Genomic DNA, 20,524 nt, shown 5'->3' with positions numbered 1-20,524 from the left:
AGAAATCATCAGAATAATTAAAAAATAATTAATATCCCCCGCCCCCCCCCTCCCCCCCCAGCCAAAACCAGCCCTCAGCATGGTGGGGATGCCCTGGGGAGTCGCGAGCTGCCCCATGACGTGGCACCCGCGTCCCCCCTGCCAAAACCTGCCGGCACCCGCAGCTGGCACCTGTGGCAGGGGGTGCCGGGATGGGGGGGTCAGCGGGGTGGGGACACGGGGGTGCCCCTGCAGGGTGACCCTCCCCTGGGCAGCAGCGCCCAGGGTCAGCCTCGGGCCCCACGGGCAGCGCTCCCAGGGGAGGCACTGGGCTGGGCTGGAGGGGAGAGAGTCTCTGTGTGTCCCCCCCCCACCTCGCTCACCCCCCTGGCAGCCCCCCGTTGCTGGGGACCCCCGTGGGAATTCAAAAATAAATAGCTCTCTCTATGTACAGGGGCTGGGGCAGGACAGAGCAAAGCGGAGCCCAAAGAACAACATCCACCACCAGCGACAGCAACACGCCACGAGCACAGCCGGGAGGGGGGCCGGGACCCCCCTTCCCCCCCAGCAGAGACGGGCCAAGGGGGGGGGCTGAGCCCCCCAGCGCCCTCGCCTGTGGCCGAGCGGCTGGGTTGGGTTTGGGGGTGTGGGTGGGGGTTTGGGATTGGGGTAGATTTTCCCCCTTTTTTTGTTGGTTTGTTTTTTTTGGGGCCGGGGTAGGGGGAGGGGGGGACAGGCATGCGGACGCGTGCTTCGGGGGGGCCGCAGCTCCGGCTGCCGCTCGGCTCCCATCGCCGTCTCCGTCGGGCTGGAACCAGGACAGCCACCGCAAGCTCTGTGGGGACACCCTGGTGAGCCACCCCCGGGGGCTGCCCGTCCCCCCCCCACCCTGAGCACCCTGCCCGGCCTCACCTTCACTGCAGCGGGGCCACGGGGGCCCCCGAGCCGTGGAAGTGCACGTTCTGCCACTTGCCGTCGCGCCGGTGCCACACGCGCGTCTCCTCGGACTGGCTGGTGCGGGGCCGGCCCTGCGCGTCGATGTACTGGGTCAGGCGGATGTAGGCGATGCACGCCGCGTCCTCGCCGATGACGTGCACGTGCGGGTTCAGGATGGTCGTGTGGATCGGCTTGTTGTTCTTGGAGAGCACTGCGGGGCGGCGAGGTCAGCGGGGCTGGCGCGGGCAGGGATGGGGACAGGGAATGGGCAGGGATGGTGGCAGGGAATGGGCAGGGATGGGGACAGGGAACAGGCAGGGAAATGGGACAGAGAACGGGCAGGGATGGGGACAGGGAAGGTGACAGAGAATGGGCAGGGATGGGCAGGGATGGGGACAGGGAACAGGGAAGGAATGGGCAGGGTAATGGGACAGAGAATGGGCAGGTGATGGGGACAGGGAAGGTGGCAGGGATGGGGAACGGATCGGGCAGGGGACAGGCAGGGAAGGGCAGGGATAGGGGCAGAGAACAGGCAGGGGAAGGAGCAGGGAATGGGCACGGATGGGGACAGGGAATGGGCAGGGAAAGGGGCAAGGATAGGGACAGGGAACGGGCAGGGGAAGGGGCAGGGAATGAGCAGGGAATGGGCAGGGATGGGGACAGGGAAGGTGGCAGGGAATGGGCAGGGATGGGGACAGGGAAGGTGGCAGGGAATGGGCAGGGATGGGGAACGGATCGGGCAGGGGACAGGCAGGGAAGGGACAGGGATGGGGCAGGGCAATGGGACAGAGAATGGGCAGGGATGGGGACAGGGAATGGGCAGGGAAAGGGGCAAGGATGGGGAGAGAGAATGGGCAGGGAACAGGCAGGGAAGGGCAGGGATAGGGGCAGAGAACGGGCAGGGGAAGGAGCAGGGAATGGGTAGGGATGGGGACAGAGAACGGGCAGGGGAAGGGGCAGGGATGGGGGCAGAGAACGGGCAGGGGCAGGGATGGAGCAGGGAATGGGCAGGGATGGGGACAGAGAACGGGCAGGGGAAGGGGCAGGGATGGAGCAGGGAATGAAGGGGCAACAGGCAGGGAATGGGCAGGGATGGGGACAGAGAACGGGCAGGGGAAGGGGCAGGGATGGGGGCAGTGCAAGCAGACACGCGGCCCAGCAGAGGAGGGCTGGGGACAGGCAAGCGAGGTGACCAGGATGGGCAGGCAGTGGGCAAGAGACAGGGGACAGCGAAGGAGGCAGGCAGGGAGACAGGAGGGCTCGGGCTGGGCTGGAAGGGAGAGGAGGGGCTGGGCAGGACGGGCGGGGCAGCTCGGGTACTCACAGTTCTCGAAATAGAAGCGGTGGAAGTCCATCCCCTCCACCAGGTTGCCCAGTGCCTCGGGCTCAAAGGAGGTGAGCCCCGGGTCGCAGATCTTCCTGCAGGCAGCAGGTGAGAGTGGCCCCGCCCTGCCCGGCCCCACCCTGCTTGGCCCCGCCCCTCCCTGCCCCACCCCGCTTGGCCACGCCCCCCGGCCACGCCCCACTCACGCGTAGGCCTCGAAGTCGCCGTTGTTGACGGCCTCGATGAGCTGCTCCGTGATCTTGATGATCTCCTGCTTGCGGGCTGGGGGCACGCCACTGTCACCGGCACCGCCCCGGCCCCCGGGGACACCGTGCGGGGGGACGGGGTGGGGGGGTGGACGTGGGACGTGAGGGGGAGGCATGGGGACGGACACAGGGACAGGCAGACAGACCTTGGGGGCAGAAAAACCTTGGGGACAGACAGACAGACCACGGGGATGGACCATGGGGACAAACACGAGGACCTTGGGGACAGACAGACCGACCATGAGGGCAGACAAGACAGACCACAGGGACCTCGAGGACAGACACAGAAACTACGGGGACAGACAGACACCCCTTGGGGACAGACAGGGACCCCCACAGCTCTGCCACACCAGTATTCACACGTCTCGCTGCTAGCCCAGTGCCACCCCTGCGTGTCCCAGTGCCGTCCCATTGCCCTCCCAGCGTGCTCAAGCACCCCAGTGCCTGCTCAGCGTGGCCCAGTAGCTCCAAGTGCCTCCCAGCCCCACTCCTCCGAGTCCCAGTACATCCCACTGCCATCCCAGCACATCCCAAACAGCCAGTTCCATACTGGTGTTCCCCAGTTCCACACTGGTGTTCCCCACTTCCATACTGGTGTTCCCCAGTTCCATACTGGTGTTTCCCAGTGCCATCCCACTGTGTCTCAGTGCCATTTCAGTGCATCCCAGTGCCCTCCCAGTTCCGTGCATCCTGATACATCCCAGTGCATCCCAGAGCTGCTCGTGTGCTCTGATGTGTCCCAGTGCCAGCCCAGTGCATCCCAGTACACCCCAGTCCAATCCTCCTGCACTCCAGTGACAGTGACACTCTAGTGCCATTCCAGCTCCATTCCACTCATCTCAGTCACATCCCAGAGTGTTCCAATACCACTCCAGGGCATCCCAGCATGCCCCAGTTTACACCAGTGGCTGTCCAGAGCCATCCTACTGCATTCCAATGCAACCCAGTGCCCTTCTAGTATATTCCAGTTCACCCCAGTTCCTTCCCAGTGCATCCCAGTACCACCTCTGTGCATTCCAACACCGCCCATTTGCATCCCAGTATGTCCCAGTACTGCTCCAGAGTGTAACAGTACACTCCAGTTTGTGTCTGTGACTTCTCACCACATCTCTGTGTCCCACTGCTATTCCAGGGCCTCCCAGTACGGCCCAGTTCTACCCAGAGCAGCTCTTGGTCCCATCCCACCGTGTCCCAGTATCACTGCAGTGATCCTGGTGCCATCCCAGTGCCTTTCCAATAACCCCACTGCCATTCCGGTGCCATTCCAGCATGTCCCAATCTACACCATTTCCATCCAAGTGCATCCCAACGCCTCCCAGTACCCTCCCAGTGCATCCCAGCATGCTCCCAGTGCCATCCTGGTGCCATCTCAATGAATCCTGGTGTCAGCCCAGCTCCAGCCCAGCACACCCCAGATCAATTCCAGTGTGTTGAACGCTCTCCCAGTGCCTCCCAGAAAAGTCCCAGTGCCACCCCAATCCTGTTGCCATCCCAAATCCCACCCAGTGCATTCCAGTGCTGCCCCAGCACACCACAGTGCACCAGCAGCATCTTGGTGCCATGCCAGTTCCAGCCCAGTTCGTCCCAGTGCAATTCCAGTGCAATCCAAGGCATCCTAGTGCCAATGCATCCCAGCTCTATTCCAATGCATTCCATCCAGCACGATGCTCCCAGTGCATCCTCGTGCCACCCCAACGTGCCCTGGTGCCATCCCAGTGCATTCCAGTGCCATCCCAGTGCATCCCATCACCGTCCCAGTGTATTCCAGTGCCACCCCAGCTCCATCCCCATGGGTTTCAGTGCTGCTCCAGTGCATCCCAGTGAACCAAATGCGTCCTGGTGCTACGCCAGTGCCATCCCAGTGCCATTCCAGTGCACCCCAGTGCATGTTAGTGTCACCCCATCTCCACCCCAGTGCATTCTAGCACATTCCCAGTGCATCCCAATGCATCCTAGTGCCACCCTAGTGCATTCCACAACTGTCCATCACAGTGCCATCCCAGTGCATCCTGAAGCCATCCCAGGTCACCCCAGTACCATTCCAGCGCACCCCGATGCATACTGCTGCCATCCTAGCACCACCCCAAGTGCATTCCAAGACCCTCCCAGTGCATCCCGGTGCCATTCCAGTGCAACCCAATGCATCCTAGCACCAGCCCAGCTCCATCCCAGTGCATCCCAGTGCATCCCAGCCGCCCCCACGCCCGTCACCTTTGGTGTCCTCGTCCTCAATGGTGGTGTTGGTGCTGTCGGAGGACTCCTGCTGGCGGGAGGGCGGCGGTGGGGGGAGACACAAACAGGGGGGTCAGACCTGGCGCCGGGGAGGGGAGGGACGGGCACGGGCACGGGGACGGGGGGGACAAGCCCGGCCAGGGCTTGGCAGGACCCCGGCGATGCTGGACGCCACGGGGGGACCCCGCTGCCACCGCGCCCTGGGTCCAGGGCACCCCCCGCGCCATGGCTGATGCTGGGGGAGGATGGAGCGGGAGGCGGGCAGCGGTACCTTGGCGCCGTCCGCGGGGTTATGGATTACGGTACTTTGAGGCTCCTACAGGAGAAGGGAGAGAGACAGGCGGGGTGGGGGGAAGCGAGAGCCCGGAGGGGACAACGAGGGGGGGACGACGGATTGAGCAGCACGTGGACAGGGGCGAGGAGAGACCCAGAGCGGATTCGGGAAGGGGATAGAGAGGGGGGAGAGAAGCAGAGAGTCATTAGTCCAGCAAAGCCAAATGGTTTAATTCACAGACATGGAGGGGGAAGAAAGGGGGGGAAGAGGTGGGCAGAGCCGGGGGAGAGACGCAGTGAGGCCAAAAGGATGGGCTGGGCTGGGCTGGGGGGCAGCTCCGTGCCCCTGTCCTGCATCCCGGTGCCCAGGGGCTGCACTCACCCTGCATCCGAGCATCCTGGGCATCCCTGTGCCTGAATCCCAACGAGCCTGCTGCCCTGCCTGCATCCTGAGCCCTGCCCACATCCCTGTGCCTCCCTCAGCTTGCACCCAGACCACTGCTGTGCCTGCATCCCAACTATCCACTGCCTGCATCCCAAGCGTCCCTGCGTCTGGATCCTGAGCATCTCAGTGCCCACGTCCTGAGCACCCCCATCCACAGCTTCCTGCTGCCCACATCCCACCCTCACCGTGTGGGGTGGGCACCCCTTTCTCCATATCCTGCACGCACTGACCAGCCAGGCACACCTTCCCCAGGGCACAGCACTCTGTGCCAGCTGGGCATCACCCTGCCTGCATCCTGCCCTCATGGCACCATGCCCCTTGCCCTTGTGCTGCACACCTTGTGTTGTAAAGGTCACAACGGGCACACCTGCACCCTCATCCTGCACCTACCTTGCGGTTGGCATTGCCACAGCACCCCCAAATCCAGCAGCTGCTGTTCCAGACAGCCATGCCTTTACTGTGCCAGCTGGGCAGTCCTGTGTCTGGATCCTGCACTTACCTCACCTGCGAGGTCACAGTCAGCAGCTCCGTCCTTGTGACCTGCACCTGCCTCGCCACTGGCATCGCAGGGTGTCCCCACCCCTTCACCCACCTCTCCACCTGTGTCACCAGGCTCCTCCTGCCTGTGCCTTGTCCCCATTATGGGGCATCTATGCCCGTACCCTGCACCCACCTTGTTCCCATACTCATGTCCTGCACCCACCTTGCTGTCCCCATGTCACAGGACATCCTCAGGCCCTTATCCTGCACCCACCTTGCTGTCCCCACGGCAGGAACATCTCTGTGTCCGTGTCCTGGACCTACCTTGTCCCTACGTGGGACACCTGCGTGACCGTGTCCTGCACCCATGTCACTGTCCCCACGGCTGAGGGAGACACGGGGCTGTCCCTTCACCCACCTGGTCTGTCCAGCGGGGTCACCCCGTGCCCACGTCCTGCACACCCCTTCCCACAATGGGACACCCCCTCCCCAGCGACCCAGGATCAGCCGTCGGGGGCGCGCGGCGATGGATGGGATGGGATGGGATGGGCTGGTGGGATGGAGCCGCCGGGTGGGGGTCTGGGGGGCGCAGGGCAGGGGGCACCTACCAGAGCGGTGGGCGGGAGGGTCCCCTTGGGGCTGGTGACGCCGGCACTGCCTTTGGTGCTGTTGGTCTGGGGCTGCAGGGACACACGGAAGGGGCTCAGTGGCTCAGTTTTGGGGGGGGGGGGGAAGGAGCCCGGCCCGGCCCCCCCGGCCCCGCTGGCCCCTCACCTTCACGCCGTCCGCCTTCTTGTTCAGTAAGCTCTTAGCTGCTGCGGGGGGAGACAGAGTCAGTGCTCCCCCCGCTCAGGGGACACTGCAGCACCCCCCAAAGCCAGACTCCTCCCGGCCACCCCGCCTGATCCCACCCCGGGTGCTGGCAGCTCCGGCCACCCCGCTGTCAGAGGGGGAGCACACGAGGAAGGCGGTGTCCCCCATCCTGGGGGAGGTCCCCATTTCAGAGGGGTGGTCCCCATGCAGGGAGAGGTGCCCCCGTTCTAAGGGGGCTCCATTTTGAGGGGTGTCCCCATGCTGGGGGTGTTCCCTTACAGGGGGGAGGCCCCATGCTGGGTGGGGTATTCCCATCCTAGGGAATCCCCATTTTGGGGGGGTTCTCCATGCTGGGAGGGGTGTCCCCCACCTGGAGGAGTCCCCACCCTCAGGAAGGTCTCCATCCTGGGGGAAGAGAGCATCCCCACCCAGGGAGGGGTTTCCCCAACCTTGTGGGGCCATCCCCATCCTGGGGGGTGTCCCCCTCCTAGTGGGAGGTTCCCAAACTCAGGGGGTCCCCAACCTTGGGGGCTGTCCCCATCCTGGGAGGGATGTCCTCAACCTGTGGAGATCCCCATCCAGGCAGGGTGTCCCCATCCTGGAGGGAAGGGCCCCCAAACTCGGTGGGTCTCAGACTGGGGGAAGGAGGTGCCCCCAACCTGAGGGGGGTCCCCATCCTGGTGGCCCCCGCGTGGGGGGGAAGGGCTGGCTTACCTTGGAGAAATGCAGAGAGGAAAGCGAGAGAGAGGAGTGGGGAGGGGGGCAAGAGAGAAACGGGGAGGGGGGAAAGGAGGAAAAGGGGAAAAACATAAAAAAAGAACATAAAAAAGATGAGTTGAGTACAGGGGGCGGGGACAGCCGCCTGTGCCCCCCCTGTCTCCCTGGAGGGGGACAAGGATGGGCACGGGGATGAGCATCTGTCACTGCTACCACCATCTCTGGCCAGTGGGGGAACAGGGGGCGATGGGGACGTGGTGGGGCACAAGTGGCTGTGGGGGTGTGGAGGGCAGGGGGCGTCACCTCGAGCATCCTCGTCATTCCTCCACACTGAGGGACCCCTCCCCTGGTTGGCATCACAAGTCGGGGGGAGATGTGTGGTGACAAGTCCAGTGGCAGCAGGGTGGCACCCCTCGGCACCAGAGGAGGGCGAGATGACCCACACATCCCTCCCCCGTGGAGCTGTGTCTCCTCAGGAGTCCCTAGCAGGGCGTCCCCAAGGGTCCCGGTCCCTCCTCTGAAAGCAGGCGGGCGCTGAGAGGTGGGGGTTTAAACCAGAGCCAAATTGGGGGGCGGGAGAGGGGGACCCCTGGCAGGGGGCCAGTGGTAGCCCTGGGTGTGGGGGTGGTTTAAGACCCGCCGAGTGTTTCACGGCACCACAAACACTGGCTGCAGCTCTCAGAAGCCGTGGGGAGCACATGCTGGGGGGGCCATGCGGGGGGCACATGCGGGGTGGGGACGCAGGGGGGGCACGGGGGGACACAGGACATGCAGCCCGTCTGCCCCCCCTTCCATGCAGCGTGTGCCCCCCCTGTGTGCAAGAGGGGGGTGGCGGCAGTGGGGAGGCACCCCAAAATCATCCCCCCACCCCCAGCTCCCTGTATTGACCCAGATGTGGGCTGGGGGTGACACCAGCGTGGGGCTGGGGGTGACACCAGCATGGAGCTGGGGATGTCACCAGCGTGGAGCTGGGGGTGACACCAGCGTGGAGCTGGGGACACCAACAGAGTGCACCTGGGGATGTCACCAGCCTGCACCCAAGGATGCTACCAGCGTGGAGCTGGGGATGCCACCAGTGTGCACCTGGGGATGTCACCAGTGTGCACCTGGGGATGTCACCAGAGTGCACCTGGGGGTGGCACCAGTGTGGAGCTAGGGATGCCACCAGCCTGCACCTGTGGATGTCACCAGCGTGCACCTGGGGACGCCACCAGCGCGTCCCCTCCAGGAAACGCCGGCCCAGGGTCGGGCACTCAGCAGCCCCGCCTCGGGGGTGGGGGCTGCTGCAGAGACCCCTGCCCGGGCCAGCTGCGGGGTGGCAGCAGGGGGACAGCGGCATCTCTTGGTGCCAGCGGGGGGATGGAGAGGCTGGGGGGGCAGTGCCGGGGGCGGGGGGCAGCGCCGGGGGGGGGGCCATGCATGCGCTCCGATTTCCGAGGAGGGCACCCGAAACCCGTTGGGGAGGTGGGAGGCAGGGAAGAGGATGGTTGGGAGAAGAAGGATCTGGGGACACACAGAGACCAAGCGGGGCCGGGGGGGCCGGGGGGGCCCTTTGCGGACGCGTCTACCTTGTTCCACCAGCCCCAGGGGGGCCCCGGCAGCGGCCGCCGACATGGTGGGAGGAGCGGTGGTCTGTCTGCCCACTGCGGGCCGGGAGAGAGAGAGAGGGAGCGGAGCTCCTGTTAGGGGGGCGCGGAGGGGCTGCAGCCGGGACCCCCGCCGTCCCCCCCCCCAGCGAGAGCTCTCGGGGCGCCCATCACCCTGGCCTCGGGCCGGGGGGGGCTGGTGCTGTTGCGTCCCCCTCCCCGTGTCGCCCCCCGCCAGCCAGCGGACCGGGGGGGACACACGGGGACCGGGCACTACCTGCTGCTGTGTGCGTGGGGCGGGGGGGGCCGCGTCCTGCCCCCACCTTGGCTACCACATGCCCCGTCCTCACCGATGGGGAAAAAATGGGTGGGGGGGGTTAAGGAAGGGAAGGGAGAAAGAGAGAAAGACAGCGAGATAGAGAGAGGGGGGCACCGGCCCGGGGGGGGGCATGGAGGGGGGACTGCGGCCCCCGGCCCCCCCGGCCAGTGGGAGCCCCCCCTTACCTGAGAAGTTCCTGGTGGCCAGCATGGTGGTGAGGATGGCACCCTGTGGGGAGGGACAGCGTGAGAGGATGGAGGGGGACAGATGGGTGATGGGGTGGGGGTGGTACAGGATGGGGCCCACAGCACTGGGAATTAATTGGGAATTGGGAATTGGCAGAGGGGTTTGCAGGATGAGGGGCGGGATGGAGCCTTGGAGCAGGCAGTGGGGCAGAGGGTGTGGGTTGGGGGGCAGGTTGGAGCCAGGGCAGGGGCAGGGACAGGGTGGGACCGTGCCACACTGTGTGCCACTGGGATGGGACCAGAGCCAGCAGCAGAACACCAGGCACACCAGAGTGGGGCTGCCACACCCGATGGGAGGGGACTGTGCCCCATGGAAGGGCACAGCACAGCGGTGCTGGGGCAGTGGGCAGGGCGGGGGTCCCCCAGGAGAACCCCACGGAGAAGCAGGGTGGTGCTGGCAGGATAAGCACTGTCCCCAGCCCTCACCTCCCCACCAGCCCCCTCACCTTGAGCTTCCTCCGGGCGTTGAACTTTTTCAAGCACTCCACTGTCTCCTGCCTGTGCATCATGGAGGCCACGGTGGAACGTTGCTGCGGGGGACACCGGGGTCAGCACGGGGTGCCAGCGGGGTGCCACTGGCCTGGGGTGACACACTCTGGGGGACACCGTGCACTTACGCAGACCCACGGGTGCTTGAGGGCCTCGTGGGCTGTGATGCGCTTGGCGGGGTTGATGGTCAGCATCTGGTTGATGAGGTTTTTGGCTTCGGGGGTGACCGTGTCCCACTCAGGCGAAGGGAACTGGGGGAGCACAGGGACATGGGGGTGACAGCTGTGGAGGGGCAGCCCCATGGCGCCTGTGCCACTCCACATCCCCAGCTAGCCACCAAAGCCACCCGAGGCTCTGCCTGTGAGGCGAGCTGTAGGTCCCAGAAGGTTCTGGAGCTAACGGGACACGTTGTACACGTTGGTATTGGGCACTTACATCGTAGGCCCCAGCCTTGATTTGTTGGTAGAGTTTGTGCTGGTCCTCGTCCCAGAACGGCGGGTAGCCCACCAGCAGGATGTACAGGATGACCCCTGAGCCAGGGAGAGGGGGGTTAGGGCACTGCAGGGAGCCCAAAGCTCCCCTGGCTCCCTCCGGCCCTGTGGTGTCCCCGTGACAAAGTGATTATTCCCATCCCTGTGCTGCCAGGATGGCACAGACAGGGGACAGCGTGGCACTGCCAGGGCACATGGCACGGGATGGCCCCAGGATGGGGTCAGAGCTGGAACAGGAACTGGGACCAGCATAGAAATGGGATGGGAAGGAGGGTGATACTAGGATGGGAATGGGATAAAACTGGAATGGAGCCCAGAAAGTGCCAGAATGGGAGTGGGATGGGATCAGAAAGGGACTGGGCAGTGATGGGGCAGGGATTGGGATGGGATTGGGATGGGATTGGGCAGGGGCTGGCTCTTACCACATGCCCAGATGTCCACCGGTTTGCCATAGGCCTCTTTGCGCAGCACCTCGGGGGACAGGTAGCCAGGTGTGCCTGCAAATCCTGGGACAGGGACACAGGGAGGGTGAGGAGAGACAGGTGAGCCACAAGGGGAGGGGACAATGACTGGGACATGGGGCAGGGATGTGCTGGGCAGGGGTGGGCACAGAGGATGCTGTGGGCACAGGGGCATGGTGGGCATGGGACAGGGCAGGGGTGGGCACGGGGCAGACACAGCAGGAACGGAACAGGGACTCAGGGGACGTGGAGGGACACTGCAGACACAGGGCAGGGGACAGTGGGCAGGGGCTGTGGGGGGCAATGGCACTCACCAAACCAGGCCTGCTGATCCCCCTGCACCTCGATGGCCAGGCCAAAGTCTGCCAGCTTCACTGCTGCCCCTTTGCACTTGCTGGCCAGGAGCAGGTTCTCGGGCTGCGCGGTCACCGGGCACGGACAGCACCGGGCACAGACACGGGTGGGGACAGCTCAGGGTCTTCCTGTGCCTCACTGGCCTCATCCCAGCATCCCCCCCATCCCACCGTCCCTCTGTGTCCCACCCATCATCCTGTGTCCTGCCCTGACCCCCCCGCCAGGCTCCAGCTGCTCCCACCCCCATGCCCCCATCCCAGCAGCTACACTCCCCCCGGGGCAATTGCAGCTGGGGGGTGCAGTGAGACCCCCCCAGCAGCACAGAACCCTGCCACAGCTGGGGGACACGTGTGCACCCCCAGAAAAGGCAGATGGGAGTGCTGAAAGATGAGGGAATCCCCAAAGCCCAGCAAGATCTCAGTGAGTCCCCAGAAGCCACCAGGCCACCCCCAGCTTGTGGGACTGGGCAGGGGGACAGGGACGGATGGGGGTGGGGGGACACACTTACCTTGAGGTCCCTGTGGACCACCCCCATCTGGTGACAGTGCAGGACAGCCTCCAGGATCTGCTGGATGCAGTGGCTGTGTGCAAATGGGAGGGGGTCAGAGGTACACTGTCCCCCACCTGCCACACCCCCTGTCCAGCACCTGCACCTCCAAACCCTTCTGCACCCAGGGGGGACTGGCAAAAACAAGTGGTGACCTCGGATTTGTGTGCATGACAACCCCTCTGTGCCCCTGCCAGGGGGGTCAGCCTTGGGGCATCGCCCCTGGGGGGGCTCCTGGGGGGTCACACACAGGGGTTACCCTCGGGGAGAGCCCCACCAGGGGTGGGTCATTGCCTAGGGGACACCTGTGGGGATGTCACTGCCTGAGGAGGGGCCATCCCTGAGGGTGTCACTCCTTCCTGGGGGGCACCACCCCTGGGGGCATATCCCTGTCTGGGAGTGACCCCTTGGGGATCACCCCGGGGTGTCACCCCAGGGCTGTCACTGACTGGGGTCACACCTGTGGGATCATCCACTGGGGGGTCACTGCCTGGGGGTCATCCTGGGGGTCATGGTCATTGCCTGGGGGTCATGGTCACTGCCTGCGGGGCATGACCACTGCCTGGGGCTCATCCTGGAGGGCATGGTCACTGCCTGAGGATCATGGTCACTGCCTGGGGGTCATCCTGGGGGTCATGGTCATTGCCTGGGCACCCCTCAGTGCCCACCAGGTGAGCTCCAACCTTGGCACAGAGCCACGGGGGCCATCCCAAGGGTGCTTTTGTGCCCACCCCTGTCCCCCCTGGGAGCCCCCCATCCCTGCTGCCGCCCAGACACTGGGATCCCCCAGACAGGACTCACGGGGGAAGGGGGGAACAGGGGATGGGGGGGCGGATGGAGACGAGACAAGAAAGAAAGAGGGAAGGAGCGAGGGGATGGGCAAAAAAGGGGGGTTAGGGAGAAAAAAGAGTGAGGAGAAAGCCCCACAGCAGGGTCCTGAGGAGCGGAGCGGGGCCGGGAAGCGGGGGCAGCGGCGGGTGGGGGCAGCGAGGGGGAAATGGCCCCCCCGGCCCCCCCCAGATACTGACCTGCGGCTCCCTCTGCTCAGGGGCAAAGTGATGGGTGGGAGGAACGCGGGCAAAGAGGACAGGTTGGGGGTCGAGGGGTGGGAGAAAGAGGCAGGAGAGGGGGATGGGAGGATAGGAGGCATTTCGGGGGGCAAGGACGGGCGTAGGAGGCAAAACAGAGGGCAAGGGCCGGGGGGGCAGCGAGCGGAGGGCAGCGGTGGGACGGACGGACACACAGATGGACACACGGACACGCACAGAGCCCGAGCAACGTGTGATGGGAGACGAGAGGGACAGAGGGATGGGGGGGATGGATGGAGGAGGTGAGGGGCACGAGGGGCACAGGGACGGGGTGGGGGGCGGAGATGGGGGGAACGAGAGAGGGGGAGAAACAATGTTGTGAAAGCCCAGAGACCACGGGGAGGGGCACACGGCGGCACACAGGGCACTGGGGGGCTGGGGACAGCACACCAGGGGCCCTGGGGCCCCCCACTTGCCACCAGCCCCCCCAGCACAGGTCATGACAGTGCCAGGACTCGGCGGCAGAGCAGGGAGCGTGGGGTGGGAGGTGGAATATGGGGGTGCCCCGGCTGGGGGCCCCACCCCACCCAGCAGCAGGATGGAGCCAGTGGAGGGGTCACAGGAGCACAGGGGCCGAGGGGGTGCACCCCCCCTCCCGCTGGCTGCCCCCCTGCCTGCCTTGCTGCAGCTGCCCCGTCCCTGCAGGCCCCCCAGGGCACAGGGCAGGGTGGCTGGGGGTGTCCAGGGCTTTAGGGGGTGCTTGGAGGGGGGGAAGGCTCACCTGGCATCAGCCTCACTGTAGTACTCCCGCGCCACGATGTCCTCAAAGAGCTCGCCGCCCGTCACCCTGAAACACGGCCAGGCACCACATCAGCCCGGGTCAGGGTCCCCTGAGCCCCCCCCGAAGCCCCGGGAGCCCCCTGCCACACTCACAGGTCAAAGACGAGGTAATGGAACCCCTCCTCGGAGATGCTGTCGTGGAGCCGCACTGTGGGGACCAGATGGGGACGGGGACAGGCTCAGTCTCAGCCCGCCACCAACCCCGTGTCCCCTCTCCCAGCCACTGCAGGCGGCACCCACGTGCGCCTGTGTCACACCCGGCCCGCACACCCACACCCAGGGTGTCACTCAGGGTGTCCCCAGGCAGGTCCCCCGGTCACTCACCGATGTTGGAGTGCTTGAGCAGCCGGCAGATCCGCGCCTCGCGCTCCAGCTTCTGGTGGTCTGGGGGGGCAGTGGTCAGGGGGCACCTGCCCAGCCCCTCACCCCCCACCACCTGCCCCCAGCCCGAGCCCAGCGAGGGGAGCACACCTGGCTCTGTGGGTGTGCAGGTATGCACTGGGGGCAGGGCTGGGGGCTGCATCTGAGGGCTTTGCACACGTGTCTGGGTGTGCAGGTGTGTGCAGGTGTGCAGGTAGGGGTGGGGTGGGCACGTGAGTACAGGCAGGCACACACTGCAGGTGTGTGCAGGTGTGTACAGGTGTGTGCAGGTGTGTGCAGATGTGTGCAGGTGTGTGCAGGTTCACGTGTGGGCCCGTGTGTGAGGCTGTGCGTGCCTGTACACAGGTACAGATGGCAGTGCACATGTACGCAAGCACCTGTGGGTGTGCAGGTGTGATGGGTGTGCAGGTGTGATGGGTGTGCAGGCGTGCACACACGTGAGTTTGCCTGTACCTGTGTGCACCTCTGTGTGCAGCCACACAGCTCCGTGGCTGTACCTGTGTGCACAGGTGTGTGCGTGTGGCTGTACCTGTGTTTGTGTGTGCTGTGGAGTGTGCAGCTGTCCCCTGTGCGTGGTGGTTCCTGCACGTGCAGGTGTGTGCAGGTGTGTGCAGGTGTGCACATCTGTGCAGCTGCACCTCTGGAAGTGTCTGCACTCAAGGGCACACGGACACATGCACAGGTGTGTGCACAGCTCACACACACACGTGTGCACTGCCCCACTCACAGCTCACACCTGTGCACACAGCTCACACACACACAGCTCACACACACACGTGTGCATTGCCCCACTCTCAGCTCACACCTGTGCACACAGCTCACACACACGTGTGTACTGCCCCACTCACAGCTCACACCTGTGCACACACCTCACACACACACGTGCGCATTGCCCCACTCTCCGCTCACACCTGTGCACACACCTCACACACACACGTGCGCATTGCCCCACTCTCCGCTCACACCTGTGCACACACCTCACACACACACGTGCGCATTGCCCCACTCTCCGCTCACACCTGTGCACACACCTCACACACACACGTGCGCATTGCCCCACTCTCCGCTCACACCTGTGCACACACCTCACACACACACGTGCGCATTGCCCCACTCTCCGCTCACACCTGTGCACACACCTCACACACACACGTGCGCATTGCCCCACTCTCCGCTCACACCTGTGCACTCAGCTCACACACACACACACGTGTGTTCACGGCCCCACTCACAGCTCCCACCTGTGCACACAGCGCACACACAGCACACACGTGTGTACACTGCTCCACTCACTGCTCACACCTGTGCACACAGCTCACACACAGCTCACACACACGTGTGTACACTGCTCCACTCACTGCTCACACCTGTGCACACAGCTCACACACAGCTCACCCACACACACGTGTGCACTGCCCCACTCACAGCTCACACCTGTGCACACAGCTCACACACAGCTCACACACACGTGTGTACACTGCTCCACTCACTCACAGCTCACACACACACACACATGTGCACTGCCCCACTCACAGCTCACACCTGTGCACACAGCTCACACACAGCTCACACACACGTGTGTGCACTGCCCCACTCACAGCTCACACCTGTGCACACAGCTCACACACACACGTGTGCACACACAGAACACACTGTGCCACTCTGTGCTGCCTCTCATCCAGGTGCACGTCCCAAACACGCACACCCCCGCACACTGTCACACATCCCACACCTGCAAACACCTGTGCACCCCCACTGCTGAGCTGTGAGCACACCCCACCCCAGGGGCACCCACTCTGCTCACAGACGTGCACACACAGCAGTGCCCACCCTCGTGTGCAAGCACACACTCGCTGCTGGCACGTGCACACACGCTCTGCTCACACCTGGCTGCACACCAAGCACACACACCTGTGCACACACACTCAGGTACCCCCCACTGCTCACATGTGTGCACCCCCACCACCACACACACCCCCACGCACACAGCTCACACCTGCACACACACAGGGCTCACACCTGTGCCTGCACACCCTCCCACCCATCTGCTCACACCTGCGCACCTGCAGGACACCCCTCAGGGACAGATGACGTTCTGAGGGGCCCCGGGGGAGGCAGCAGGGGGATAACGGGGATGGACAGGGCCAGACCCCACCCCTGGAGCATTCACCCCTCCCTCCCACCGGCACCCGGTGTCACCACTGGGGTCACAGCTGTCACACGTGCATATCAGAGGTGTCAGAGGTGCCATGGGCACCAGGGGTATCAGAGGTGCCAGGGGCACCAGGGGTATCACAGGTGTAAGAGGTGCCATGGGCACCAGGGGTATCAGAGGTGCCAGTGGCACCAGGGGTATCACAGGTGTAAGAGGTGCCATGGGCACCAGGGGTATCAGAGGTGCCAGAGGCACCAGGGGTGTCAGAGGTGTCACAGGTGCCAGGGGCACCAGGGGTATCAGAGGTGCCAGAGGCACCAGGGTTGTCAGAGGCATCACACGTGCCAGGGGTTATCCCAGGCACGTCCGGGAGTGGCCCCCGGGGGTGCCAGGGGGGTGCTGCTGGGGGGTGCCAGGGCTCCTGGGGGGGTCCTACCTCTGGCTGAGAGCTTTTTGGTGTTGATGATCTTAGCAGCGTACTCATGGCCAGTGCAGAGCTTGACGCAGCGCCGGACGACCGAGAAAGCTCCCCTGGGGAGGGACAGGCTCAGCACGCCCCAGAGCACCCCGGGGTGCGTGGGGGTGCCTCCCACCCGTGACTCAGCACCCGAGGGCAGGGGGCTGCACCCACAGTGACTCAGCAGCGGGGGGTGAACCCCGACACGGGTGGGAGGGAGGCCCTGACACAGCGGGCCCTGCCAGGGGGTGGCGGGGGGAAGGAGGGCGGAGGGGGGGCTCGGTGCCACGCAGCACCGCGGGAGAGGGGGGGTCGCAGGAAGGATCCAGCACCGGCAGCTCGTTGCCATGGGAACAGTGGGTGGCCCGGATGGCAGCAGTGGCCGTGGTGGCGGTGATGGTGATGGTGGTAGTGGCGGTGACAGTGGTGGCAGTGGTGGTGGTAGCTGGGCACAGGACCCATCTCCGAGTGTGGGGAGCTGGCAGCCACCAGCTGTCCCCACCCCAGGGACAGGGACAGAGATGAGAAAAGCAGGGTCGTGCCCGTGCCGGGCAGAAGCACCGTCACCCCCTTCAAGTGCTGCTGTCCCCCTTCCAGGACCCTTGTCCCTGCCTGTCCCCTGCCCGACAGGCCCCTCCCTTGCTGGGCACACAGAGGCGATCCCCACAACAGGCTGGGGACACGGCTGAGACCAGCACCACCCCAGGCCTGCCATGGAGAGGGAGCTGCGTGGGACGTGTGCCCTGGGAAGGGTTCAGGGCCTCTCCTGCCACCGCCTCGTGTCCCCGTGTCCTCAGGCAGCGAGGGCCCCATGCTGGCCCAAACAGGGGGGACCCTCACCACCAGGGGAACAGTGGGGGGTTCCCAGGGCCCTGACCCCTTCCTTCCCCACGTGGCCCCCAGCACAGGGGACATGGTGGGTGCCAGTCCCTGAGGGGGGGCACACCGTCGTGGCCCGAGCCGTGCCTCAGTTTCCCCCCGGCGAGAGGGATCCCCCCCCCCACCCCGGTGAGGGGGGGACACATGCGCGATGGCTGGCAGGCTACACCGGGAGATGGGAAGGGGGAAACAGGACCACGTTGCCATGGCAACCAGGATGGGCTGGATTTTGGGCAGACCGAGAGAACAGCCCCCGATTGGCACCATGTTCCCCCTGCTGGTACCCCCAAAGGGACACAGCCACCCCTGCAAAGCGCTCCCCGATCTAGGGAGGGGGTGGTGCAGCCCCCCACACAAGGTCTGACCCCCTCCTGCTCCCCTCATTTTACTCCCAGCCAATCCCTGCCCGTGGATGGGGGGGGGGAAACTGCAACCCCCATGGCCTTGGGGGGGCAAATGAACCCCCCAGAAACAGCCCCTCTTCAGCTCCCCACAACACCCACCCGAGGGGTCACGATGGGGGGGCACAGCTGGGGGGCTTGGAAGGATTCAGGGCAGCAGAGGGGCCCTGGGAGGCTTTAGGGCCCGGGGGGCCCAGGAGGGCTGGAGGCTGTAAGGACCCGAAGGGGGAGTGGATTTGGGGAGTTATATAAGGCCCAAAAGGGTCTAATAGGGGATGGGGGGAGTATGGTCTGAAAGGACCAGAGGGGAGAGGGATGGGGGGGAATGGGGGGGTTCTGTGGAGATGGGGGAGGTTCTATGGAAATGGGGGGGCTGAGGGATGGGGAAATCCATCAGGGTGAGGGGCAAAGGGGGTTCTGAAAAGGGAGGAGATCTAAAAGGAGCAGGTGCCTATAAATACTCAGATCTATAAGGACCAGGGAACTTGGGGGGCTGGGGTCTGTGGGGATGAAGGGGTCTGTAAGACTGGGGGCAAGGGGGCTTTAAGGACTGGGGGGGTCTGTAGGAGGCAGGGGCAGGATTAGGTGTGCTGGGGGAATCTGTGAAAATGGTGGGGAGGGGTTGGGGAGGAACTGGGGGGTCTGCAAGGATGGAGTGTCCATAGGGTCAAGGGCAGCTGTAAGGACTGAGTGAGTGGGGGTCTCCAGGGACGGGTGACTGGGGACTGCAGGGGATCGGGAGGGATGGAGGAGGGGTCTGGGGTGACCAGGGCTGGGCGATGAGGACAGATCAGGGCAGCCTAAAGGTGGGGGTCCAGGGAGCCACGGGCGGCGACGCCGCAGCCGGAGCCGGAGCCGGAGCCGGAGCCGGGACCGGTGCCGCCGCCCTTACTTGCCGATCTCCTCGTAGAGCTGGTACTCGTCGGTGAAACGGGTGCAGGGCACGGTGGTGGCCATGCTGCCGCCGCGCCGCGCCGCAATGAGCCGCCCCGGCACCGGCTCCGCTCGGCTCCGGCTCCGCCCGGCGCGGGGGGGCGGGGGGAGGCGCCGGGCCGGGGGAGGCTCCAGCCCGGGACTGCCCCCGCCGCCCCCCCCCCCCCGGGTCCCCCCCCCCCCCCCCAGCCCCCTCCGCGGGGCACCCCCACCTCGGACCTGCCCCCGCACGCCGGGGGATCCCCCCTGTCTCCACAAGGGCCCCATAAGCAGAGCCACCCACCCACCCCGGGACCCCCTTTATCCCAAATTACCCCCGGCAGTGGGAAACCAAGCCCCCACCCCTAAAGGCCCCATATCCAGACGCTCCTTCCCGGGAGTCCCCCCACAAACAGCCCTGTGTCCAGACTCCCTCCGATGGATCCCCCCAAGGACCCCAAACCCAGACTCACATCCACACTCCCCGCAACAGGACTCAGATCCAGACCCCTCTCAAGAATCTCACAATCCCCCCCCCCCCCAACCCCCCCCCCCAAAGGACCCCAAACCCGCACCCCCTCCGGATCCCATACTGTCCCCTAAAAAAGCCCCAATATCCAGATAACCTGCACAGAGACCCCCATCCATGCCCTGCCTTCTCCCCCCTCGGGGAATCCCCCCTATTCCCCCCAACACCGAGCTCCCTCCTCCCGCACCAATGTCACCCCAAACAACCCTTCCAGGCTCCAACCCCTCCCCAGGCAAAACACCCGGGAGAGGTCGGGGAGGGACAAAATCACCCCCCTGCTTCCCCCAAGGGCACCTTGAAGCCCCCCCAGTGTCAGCAGCATCACGCGGGGGTGGATTTTGCTACGGGGGACACACAGAAGGCCACCCCGGAGGGCAGCAGCAGCCCCGGGGCCTGGGGACAGCGGGGTGTCCCCGTGGGCGGCCGGGGGGCCGGGGGGGGGGCCCGGTGTGCGCATCGGCACCGGGAGATGCCGGCACCGGTGCAGGGGGAGAGGGGTGGGCGACACCTCGGGGGTGGTATCCCCGGAGCACCCACCCTACGAAAGCCAGCCAGCTTTGGGGATCCCGTGCGCAGCCCCCTGCCCCAAGGACACAGAAATGCAGTACCTCTCCCCAGGGATCTCATACCACACCCCAAGGACTCCAAAATCTAGCCCCCCACCCTGGGATTCCACATTCCAGCATCCCCACACCCAAGGAACCCATAAACCCGGCCCTCCCCGGGGTATCCTATACCTAGCCCCTCCCAGGGATCTCAAAACTCACGCCCTCCACCCCCAGGAATCCTACATCCACACCCTGAAGGACCCCCAAATTCTACTCTCCCCATATGCACCACAACACCCACCCCGGTGTTGGAGCCCGTGCTGGCAGACACAGACAGACAGACACCCCAGGCACGGTGTCCCTGTCCTTGTCCCCTAAGCAAGGTGACGATGGAGAATGGGGCACACTCAATCCCCTGGGTGGCACCGAATCACTCA

General features: G+C 65.2%; 1 protein-coding gene across 7 annotated transcripts; it reads right to left on the bottom strand.

The window, feature by feature from the left end:
- Window positions 1-686: 686 nt before the first annotated feature.
- CAMK2B (calcium/calmodulin dependent protein kinase II beta) lies at window positions 687-19,175 on the bottom strand. 7 transcript variants are annotated; one of them, XM_041424775.1, is made up of 21 exons: window positions 18,991-19,175; window positions 16,798-16,892; window positions 14,150-14,209; window positions 13,919-13,973; window positions 13,767-13,832; window positions 11,919-11,991; window positions 11,371-11,473; window positions 11,018-11,101; window positions 10,540-10,634; window positions 10,233-10,355; window positions 10,062-10,145; window positions 9,556-9,598; window positions 9,034-9,108; window positions 6,710-6,750; window positions 6,544-6,615; window positions 5,009-5,053; window positions 4,717-4,765; window positions 2,446-2,521; window positions 2,240-2,334; window positions 892-1,126; window positions 687-814 (listed from the first exon to the last, which is right to left on the bottom strand). In XM_041424775.1, exons 1-20 carry the CDS (start codon window positions 19,053-19,055, stop codon window positions 894-896), a joined length of 1,632 nt encoding a protein of 543 aa, XP_041280709.1. In that variant the 5' UTR covers window positions 19,056-19,175; the 3' UTR covers window positions 687-814; window positions 892-893. The 7 variants fall into 7 exon arrangements, with proteins under 7 accessions (XP_041280709.1, XP_041280710.1, XP_041280711.1 ...); XM_041424776.1 differs by having other exon boundaries at window positions 6,710-6,747; XM_041424777.1 differs by lacking the exon at window positions 5,009-5,053 and having other exon boundaries at window positions 4,717-4,768.
- Window positions 19,176-20,524: the final 1,349 nt, after the last annotated feature.

The sequence above is a fragment of the Onychostruthus taczanowskii genome, unplaced genomic scaffold (genome assembly GCF_017590055.1).
Source record: "Onychostruthus taczanowskii isolate IOZ18803 unplaced genomic scaffold, ASM1759005v1 scaffold84, whole genome shotgun sequence".
Taxonomy (NCBI): Eukaryota; Metazoa; Chordata; class Aves; order Passeriformes; family Passeridae; genus Onychostruthus; species Onychostruthus taczanowskii.
The sequence above is the reverse complement of the archived record's forward strand: the minus strand, read 5'-3'. Positions and strand labels throughout refer to the sequence as shown.

What these genes read in the sequence shown, in the direction of transcription:
- CAMK2B (XM_041424775.1), bottom strand. Translation starts at nt 19,055, where the DNA reads ATGGCCACCACCGTGCCCTGCACCCGTTTCACCGACGAGTACCAGCTC. An exon ending in TCAAGCACCCGTGGGTCTGC is followed by an intron (nt 10,146 to 10,232) that starts GTAAGTGCACGG and finishes TGTCCCCCGCAG; the next exon opens with CAACGTTCCACCGTGGCCTC. An exon ending in CCGCTTCTATTTCGAGAACT is followed by an intron (nt 1,127 to 2,239) that starts GTGAGTACCCGA and finishes GCCGCCCCGCAG; the next exon opens with TGCTCTCCAAGAACAACAAG.